This window comes from Pelophylax lessonae (genome assembly GCF_965119305.1).
Source record: "Pelophylax lessonae genome assembly, chromosome: 1".
Lineage (NCBI taxonomy): Eukaryota > Metazoa > Chordata > Amphibia > Anura > Ranidae > Pelophylax > Pelophylax lessonae.
In genome coordinates, this window is record NC_138768.1 from 252,998,590 (window position 1) to 253,008,235 (window position 9,646).

A 9,646-nucleotide genomic window follows, 5' to 3' on the forward strand; every position below is an offset into this window, starting at 1 on the left:
GCAGCCCCCTCCTGAGGAATGTCTATTGATTAACTGAGTGCTTTTGTCTAGAGTGGGGATGCTTTGCTTCTGGGAGTCTGTAATGTGATACATGTCTGTTTGTGTTACAGTCTTCCATTTGGTCCCCTAGGGAAGTGTCCACCAGGTGGGAGACCTGTATAAATACGGGGGCAGGTAGCCCTCAATAAACATACCACTGCTTGAGCCTCACACGGAGCCTTGTCTCGTTCTTGGGGGGATTCCCTGTATGCTGTTGGAGACTGATTGCTAGGAGTGTAAGCTGATGTATGCTTTTCCTGTTCGTCTGCTAGCAGCTATTTGTGAGGTTCCAGGTTGGAGTGCTATTTTGTATCCAGTTCGGGAGGTTGGTGTCCTGCAAGTAGCTGTGCCTGTCTCTCAGAAAGGGGCATATCGCCTAAACTGATTTTAACCCCTTGTCTGCTGAAACGGTCCGTTACAATTGGTGGCAAGTGGCGGGATCGTTCCTACAGCCAGAAGGACAGCTACAGGAGACACCATTGCTCTGGATTTTACAATTGAGGGCAACGCATGTCCCAGTACAGCGACCCTGACAGCACCAGCATGGAACCAGCAGTGGAGTTCGATGAGGGTGCCATGGATGACCGAGATGCAGTCCGTAAAGGCATCTGGTACCAGGCACTGGGCATTGTGGAGTACCAGCGGGGTGAGAGACTCCCCAAGGAAGACCAGCGGTTGCAGAAGCGAGTAGCCCTGCGGATGCCCTTCCTGGGGGAGCAGCCCCGGGAGGAATGGGTTAAAGAATTGGAGCTCCGGGTATGGCAGGAGATGTGGCTGGAGGATGCCTACCAGGCGCTGTGGTGGTGTGTTGCTCAGTACCTGCCCTGGACAGCCGAGCATGACAAGCCAGAGGGAGAGGAGTTTGATGGTCCTGGCTTGTTATGGGAGTCTTTTTCAGAGCTAGAATTTGGGAGCCCTACACAAGCCGGTTCAGTGATCTCTTGGAGTGGAGGGAGAGCAGGTATGACTGGGACGACACTCACGAAATTGAGCAAGACCTGGTCCACCTGGTGACCCGGGAGATGGAGCTAGAACAGGGCTACCAGCAGCTGTTCCAATACTATGAGAAGGCTCAGCAGGAGAGCAGCAGGACAGACCCAGAGCCAGACCCATTCAGAGGGGACGAGATGGTAAAGTTTTACTGGGAAGAACCCCAGGTGGCCGGTAGAGATGGGACCGAGGTCTCTCCACCGGTCCTGCAGGGAATTGGGAGCCCAGTCTCCATTCCCCAGCGGCAGTGTAAAGTGCAGGGAGAGGAGAGCAGCGTCCTCCCTCCCCAGCGGCAGGCTGAGTTACAGGGGGCAGAGGTAGTTGTTCCTGCCCCCCAGCAGCAAAGTGATATGCCAGGAAGGCAGTGTGAAGTACAGGGAGAGGAGAGCAGCGTCCTCCCTCCCCAGCGGCTGGCTGAGTTACAGGGGGCAGAGGTAGTTGTTCCTGCCCCCCAGTGCAGGGAGAGGAGAGCAGTGTCCTCCCTCCCCAGCGGCAGTGTGATTTTTTGGGAATTGGGAGCCCAGTCTCCATTCCCCAGTGGGAGATACAGCAGGGAATTGGGAGCTCAGTCTCCATTCCCCAGCGGCAGTGTGATGTGCCGGGAATTGGGAGCCCAGTCTCCAGTCCCCAGCGGCAGAGTATCCAGCAGGGAATAGAGAGCCCAGTCTCCTTTCCCCAGAAGCAGAACTCTGTATTGGGAGGAGAGACAGTCGGTCTCCCCTGCAAAGACTGGAAGTATGTATGGGAGAGGAGATTGTTACCACCTCTCCCCAGCAGCGGATCATTAATGGGCAGAGTGTTCTATCGGGAGAGGAGCTTGTTACCCCCTCTCCCCAGCTGCAGCTTAATGTACCAGGGGGAGACTGTAAGCCCCCCACCGGTGCAGATGGGACCGTGGTCTCTGCACTTACCACACAGGGGGTAGGGATGGTCGGTCCTACCCCCCCACGACAGAGCTGTGTATCCAAGGGGGAGACAACCGGTCTCCCCATTCCGCAGCAGAGCTATGCACCTAAGGGGGAGACAGTCCGTCTCCAGCAACCAGGCTCCAACCAGACTACTCCGGTGGTAGTGCTGGCACCAGGACAGAGTACCGCTGGTCTCTGCCCACTCAGCAACCCACCAAGGCAGCCTACCAGTCCCCTACACAGCCATGGTGAGGCACCTGGACATGGACAAGTTTCTCCTCTACCCAGGTGTAGTGACCATTTATTGTGGGTGGGCTGTACTGTTTTTTCTGCTTTGTTGATGGGCTGCTGGACTAACAAGGGCACTGACCGGCAGGAGGTCAAGTACCCTGTTAGTCTTTTTGGAAAGGGGGAGAGATGTGACGAGACCAATCTCGCCCCATTGCATTGGAGGAGCCTGGTTGCCCGCCTGCTGCCTTTGGACTATGGACCAGACTTTAAAAGACTTTGACTCCCTGGCGATTAAACTGTATTCGTGGGGTCTGAGTGCCATTCACCTAATAATGTGCACTCAGACCTGAGCTATCTGGGGATATGTAACATGTCTATATTTAATGTATAAAAAGTAACTTTATATATTTTAAAGCATAATACTGTATTTGGGTCCCCATGTGTGTAATGGAGTCTCGCTGTGAAAACTAGAATTTTCTGGGGGACAGTAAAGCATACAGAGTTAGTGATGTATGTCACAGCATGCAGGGTTCAGTGGTGAGAATTTTGTAACACCATGTGCATTACATATTCAGAACCACTATGCTCTGTATGCTGTGCTATATGTTACATAATAAAGGCCTCTGGATGGTACGCCCTAATGCTGTACACCGCACAATGCGTTTTGCGTTACATACTCCTGAGCCCTGCACTCTGTATGCTTGACTGCATATTACATATGCTTTACCACTGCTCTCCGTGTGCTGGGCTCTATGTTCCATATGCTCCACATTTCTGAGAAAAAGGGACGCTTCACATTGAATGTAAGTACTATCCTGTTTGCTGTTTTTTTTTTCTTCTGTGCCTTGTGTAATACGCACTGCTCACAACTGCACAATACACATTCCTGAGCCCTGTCTGTTATGAAGTCCTGAGTCCTGTATTTTGTTACATATTCCTGAACCATGCGCCTTGTGTGATACCCTTAAGTTATTACAATCATTTGGCGCTGCTTTACTTCTCTCCTCTAAAGAAGGTGTGTCTGGGGGTAGGGTTTGGGGTGGTTGAGGATGAGGTTTGGAGGTGGTTGGAGTCGGGGATTTGGGCGGGGAGGGTAAGTTATTGCACCTATTTTCTGAGAAGAAAAGCCCTGTCTATAACATTCCTATACAATTGCCTTATGGGCTTATCCTTAGTGAAACTGTCACCGTTTCCTACTTTCTCTCCCCATTTAGGTGACCGCTATTGGGTTTTCAAAGACAATAATGTGGAAGAAGGATATCCCCGTCCCATCACAGAATTTGGATTACCCCCCGGGGGCGTGGATGCTGCTTTCTCTTGGTCCCACAATGAAAAGACATATTTCTTTAGAGAAAACCTTTTCTGGAGTTACAGTGAGCGTGAGCATAGAATGGATGATGGCTATCCTATGGAGACTACTCTCTGGAAGGGAATTCCCATTTCTCTGGATGATGCTATGGCTTGGTCAGATGGTGAGTGTATAGTTATATATATATATATTTTTTTTTTTTTTGCTAAGCTAAAACTTTTTTTCCACGTTTTACCATTTCTGCTGTGTATTTTCTCCTAAAAAAGCTTCCCTGTACCTTACAATCCCTAACCCACTGTTGTGTTGCACAAGCTAAAAGAGACTACTTTGGCAATAGCATCAAAACACGTAAGTGTTTCATAACGAGCTAGTATGCCATGCATTATGCCTTTGTCATACAGGTTTTTTTTTTTTTTCTTTATCGGGGTTTACAACCTCTTTAATTAGCTCATACTAAATATATCACTGTAAGCTATTAGTTGCAAGATGTGGATTAGCATACGGTAAATGTTGGCTGTTCCTTAGTTATGTTAATAATATTCCTGTATACAGTTTCCTTTGCATACGATAATGTGATCAAGCTTTTATCTGATTTTGTGTGGTATGTAAATTCTCTGTGAGTTTTCAATAAACAGTTATGCGTTTCACCACTCTACACTGTGTCCCAACTAGTGGCTGGGTGGACTTCTGGATTTTTATAATTCTGTTATCGGCAAGGGAAGCGTATACGATGGACATACTACTCTGGAGTCCGTCACAACAAAAAAAAATACATTATTTGTGATTGCACATGATTAGATGATTGAACTCAGCAGAACTTCACTTGCTTTACTAAGCTAAGAGAAAATTCCCTTGCAAAGTGAACAGCCTATTTGCCTTTCATAGATCAAACCCTTTAAAGGCCGCAAAAACTGATCAGTCCTAAAAATGCCAATTGCCTTTCTGTCATGCTCATTTATTGGTTTTAGTATGTTCTGGGGCATCGACTTGTAAAGATATGCAGATCAGGAGTTCTAGCTTCACTCTGACATTCTTGTTCAAGGTCAGCAACTGGGAAAAATCAAAGAAAAGAGCTGCCAGGCAACTAATAAACTGAGAAGGAAGTAAATGTTTCTGTTAGTGATGCGGTATTAGTCAATACCAAGCATTTTAGTGAGTATCGGTACTCGCCCAAATGCTCCTGATACCGAAATCACGGTGTGATTTGCATCAATACAAAATGAATTGGTGTAAATCCCACTGCAAAGAATTGCATGCGATTTTCCCTACTGCTCCTATGTGTGTGTTTGTGTGTATAGAAAGGGATTAAAGTGCCATCTAGTGGGCAATTTAAAAAATGTTAGAACTCCTAGTACAGATCTGGTCACATGCAAAATAATCTACATAGGCTGGAATGCAAAATAATCTACATAGGCTGAAAATATCTACATATCCCAGTCCTGCCGATGGTAGCAAATCAGGGGTGCTGGAGTAACTGAATTTTACTTGCAATGAGCCTTTGGTAATCCCTGCGCACTAGAACTCAAGACTGGGTGAGGAATAAGGAGAACAAAAAGCAAGCCATTTGTGCTGCAATGCTCATGTGCTAACGGAGGAGAGGAGAGGATTGAGAGGAGTTCATCAGTCTTCTCCTTTTACTATTCAGTCAAAGACAGGGGGAGGGGTACAAGATCTGTAAGTATTACATAAAGTAACACTAAACAAGATTCAGATTCAAAATACTTTATTAATCCCAATGGGAAATAATAAATGAATCCCAAGGGAATGGTTAAATATTCTTATTTTTCAAAAATATTCAATACACATCCAATACTTAATGACCATGTAATCTAGTTTTTCTCCCTCTGCACTCCAGTGCATGTTATTTGTGAAACACCCTGTTTTTTTATTTTTTTTAAGTGCATATTATTTGCAGTCATGTACACTGCTCTATGCACACTACAAATCCCATAGTCCCTACATTCCTACATACAGTGGGAGAATGAACGTAAGTGCCCTCTAACAGGCAGTTGGATCACAGCAGCAAAAAAAGGAATTTGAAGGAGGCTGAGAGCAAAAAAAAAAAGGTACTTTTTGAGTTAAAGTATTGTGTCCCAATACTTTTGGTAATATAGTGTATGTATATTTATATATATATATATATATATATATATATATATATATATATATATATATATATATATAGCACAATTCCCAGCCGTTTTGCTGGATATGGGTCCCCCTGGGTCACCGGGTGCAACAAAAGTACCTTTGTGCATGTTTCTCCAAGTGTGAGCACTGAGACAATGACCAGTCCAGTATCTTTGGGTTTTTGTATTTATTTTATAACTTGGATAGGAGAAGGGATGAGTGGGATACTCCTTTGGCTCAACTATGTACAACTTGGCGGAGACACTTGAAAAATGATGATTGGCGCTGACTTGACCCTGGCTGGATGCTGGTCAACGCCGGTTAATGCTGGCCTGAGGCCTATTAACGCTGAACTGACTTGTGACTGCTTTTCTGACTAAAGAAAATCTCTTTAAGCTCCCTTAAGTGCTCCTTGCTGAGGTAGCTATTTGTATACACTGCTTTACTGCTGAACACTTCAGGGCCCACACCGTCACCCCCTTTTCTCTCACTTCTCAACAGGGTTTAGACACAGGCACCCCCTTTCTCTAAACCTCTCTACTGGTTAGCTGAATCCCAGATCCCTTTGACCTTCTGGAGTGGTCCCCTATCCTAGGCAGACCCCTGGGCAGTTTTGAGTACTCACAACACTGTTTTTCCTGGAAACTTCTGCCCAGCATCTCCACTCTGTCCACAGCACTCTGGATCCCTTCCTGCAGCCCAGCTCAACCTCCGGTCCTCTAGGCTGACCTCCCAGGACACGCCTGCTTCCTCTGACAGGAGGAGTGACAGCCGTCAACCTCCTCCCGGGACTCTGCTTCCCGCTAAATACGCTCTGTCATGTGCTCCCCTCAGACTTATACCCCATCCCAGGGTGCATTGCAGCAGATTCCGCCCTCTGGGGTAGATAAAAGCCCTGGTGTGCTAGTGGCTTGGTTTCCTCCACTGTCCAATAAGAGCCCTCATTGGACACAGTGGGGAGACTCCCCAGACTCAACAGACACACCTGGGAACACAGGACAGCCTAGCTGAATGATCAAGCCCCCCTGATAAGCAGACAGGGCCACAATATACTTTTCCAAGCACCTACCTAGGAGGGTGCTACATATATACAGTGCCTTATGAAAGTATTCGGCCCCCTTGAACTTTGCGACCTTTTGCCACATTTCAGGCTTCAAACATAAAGATATAAAACTGTAATTTTTTAGGAGGAATGGGCAAAAATTTCAGTCTCTCGATGTGCAAAACTGATAGAGACATACCCCAAGCGACTTACAGCTGTAATCGCAGCAAAAGGTGGCGCTACAAAGTATTAACTTAAGAGGGCTGAATAATTTTGCACGCCCAATTTTTCAGTTTTTATTTGTTAACAAAGTTTGAAATATCTATTAAATTTCATTCCACTTCATGATTGTGTCCTACTTGTTGTTGATTCTTCACAAAAAATTACAGTTTTATATCTTTATGTTTGAAGCCTGAAATGTGGCAAAAGGTCGCAAAGTTCAAGGGGGCCGAATACTTTTGCAAGGCACTGTATATATATATACACATATATATATATTTATTATGTGTGTTTAGCTGTCTGTCTGGAGTTCAGCTTTAAATCTTAGAAACAATAATAATTTGTTGTAAATTTGCGCTGCAGTTTTTTCATGGAACATTTGCAAAATTGGTTCAATGTATTACATGTAAAGTAATCTTTTTAAGCTAGCCGTTGAAAAATACGATTATGGGTAATGGAACGTGGCACAAAGCAGATAAAAAAGCATCATTATAATATTTTCCTGATTCTTCTTCTTACTAATGTTCCATTGAATAGTCCTTAATATTCTTCTCTGACATATTATGACAGAACTACTAACTGAAATGATGACTGTCATCATTTATAATGTATCTCTGGGACTCATTATAATTATATTAAAATGTTTAGCGAGAAATGTTTTACTCAATGTAAATATAATTAAAGCAAGAGTATGCATCAGTCATTGAGGTACATGTTTAGAGCATTTAATATATATAATTATATTTATTTATGTATAATATCGGATTATTGTAACTCTCCTCTTATTTTTAATGTTCAATGGATGTGGCTAATGTCCTTTTTTTTCACTTAGGTTCAACCTACTTTTTCAGAGGAAAAGAGTACTGGAAAGTGCTTGACAACAAAATGGAAGCTGAACAAGGTTACCCACAAATAACGGCACGAGACTGGCTAGTATGCAGTGACATGCAGTCAGATGGACCAAGTGCAGAAAGCAGTAGGACTGGTGCTCATTCCAGGCAGGGTCAGCATGATGAAAGTCGGTCAGAGAACGCCTATGAAGTCTGTTCTTGTACATCTTCAGCAGAATTTCTCAGCATCAGCCTGTCAACTAACATTTCACTGATTCTGGTGCACCTATTCACAGTAGCCTTGGTCTCATTCTTATGATGCGCCTACCTAATGAACTTTACCATTACACAAAGGACTAAGGGGTCAGACCTGTGATCCTAACGTGCTGCACACAGCTGCAGGCCAAACATTCCGAAAAGCTTGGAAGTGAAGGATACCAAAATTCTCCATGAGAAATGAACTTTTTAAGATAATGTTCTGGAAAGTGGTGCTCAAATTACTGGAACATGGAAAGCTTTTACCACAAAACCGAAGGGAGGACTTGCTATGAAACAACCATGTTTTCATTATAACTGACACAAAATTATTTTTTAGATCATATATGTTCTTCACATTCAGCCAGTCTATGGAAATTAAAGTTGTCCAAACATGATTAGAACCTAACACCAGATCTTTTTCTGACCCTCATGAATTGCTATTTTTCACTGCCTGTTGCCTACCATAAGAGGGAGCTGTAGTTTCTAAGTTGTGATACAGCAATCAGCACAACCTATAGTGAGTGACTTGCTGTACCACTTACCTCTGCTCAGTCAGCAGAGAAAAATGGGGAACCAAGGTTCACAACCAAAATCCTTCTTTTAAAGTTTATTATCTTTGAATCACCATCTGCAAAAGTAATGTCTGAAATTTAACCAAAGTCATTGATATGATTTTGGTGTGAATTTATGGCCAGCTTAGTGTTACATACCCATACCCATGTATTCATGGCAGACTTCTTTACTCCAAACTATGTTAACTGCATGGGAACTGGACCACCATCAGGGGAGGGGGGGTCCAGGCTTTCCAAGGGGCCCGGATCCCAGCCATGTCTGGTGGTGGGAGCCAGGCAGCGAGCGTCAGCATGCTCGGGGGAACAGACATCCAGGATAATAGTGTCTTGCTCATCTTCACACAGCAAGCGGGCGGCCGCGGGGAAGGTGAGCAGCAAGGGCAGTTAGGACCAAGGGATGGAAGTCCTCCACCACCTCTCTGAACCGTGAAGATCCAAGCAGCAACGAGCCCAGCATTCCTGGCGCCTCCCAGAGCCTGGACTCCTCCAACCTCCTCTCCACTCCCAGCTCCATCAATAGTGATGGCAGCCTGGAGAATGAGGGCTGGAGGGAGGCAAGGCAGCCAGGGGTCCCATAAGAGGAGCACCCCCATCTTCACCCAGAAGGAGAAAGGGCCCTGACCGCTGCAGGCCACCATGCTTGTCAGGGTACCAGGTATACACACAGTCACCTACCTGCAGACAAGGACTAGGACTGGGGAGCACCGGAGGGACTGCAGACAGGGACAGGAGGAGGAATTGAGACTGGAAGAGGAGGACATGGGATGGAGGATATATTAAGCTGTAAGAATGTTAAAATTTAAAGTGGGTGCACTGAAGGACTCAGTGGGATGGCCAGTGGGCAGATTTTTGGGATGGTCAGTCGCCAGGCCCTGGGGAATGTTGGTGGTCAGGCTTGGGGGGGCGGGGCTGTGTAAGGCACCCCAAAATTTCTGATTGGTGCCCTGCTTTGCGAACATAATGGTGTACATGGAGGATTTAGGGTTATTTGAAGCATTTTAAAGTGGCTCCTGCTGGTGTCTATGGGGAGACTTCAACTGAGGAAATCTGCTCAGCTGTCTTCGGCAACCTTCCAAGCTTAAATGTGGGTACAGGCAAATGTGATTTGTTAGCAATAG

At 45.5% G+C, this 9,646-nt stretch overlaps 1 protein-coding gene across 2 annotated transcripts in view; it reads left to right on the plus strand.

Annotated features, from left to right (window-relative positions):
* Nucleotides 1–8,733, plus strand: part of MMP17 (matrix metallopeptidase 17) — a 250,024-nt gene extending 241,291 nt beyond the window's left edge. For both annotated transcript variants that reach the window (XM_082244217.1, XM_082244218.1), the window contains exons 9-10: nucleotides 3,383–3,640; nucleotides 7,701–8,733. In XM_082244217.1, coding sequence (XP_082100343.1) covers nucleotides 3,383–3,640; nucleotides 7,701–8,017 — 575 coding nt within the window. In that variant the 3' untranslated portion in view covers nucleotides 8,018–8,733. The remainder of the gene's footprint in view (nucleotides 1–3,382; nucleotides 3,641–7,700) is intronic.
* Nucleotides 8,734–9,646: the final 913 nt, after the last annotated feature.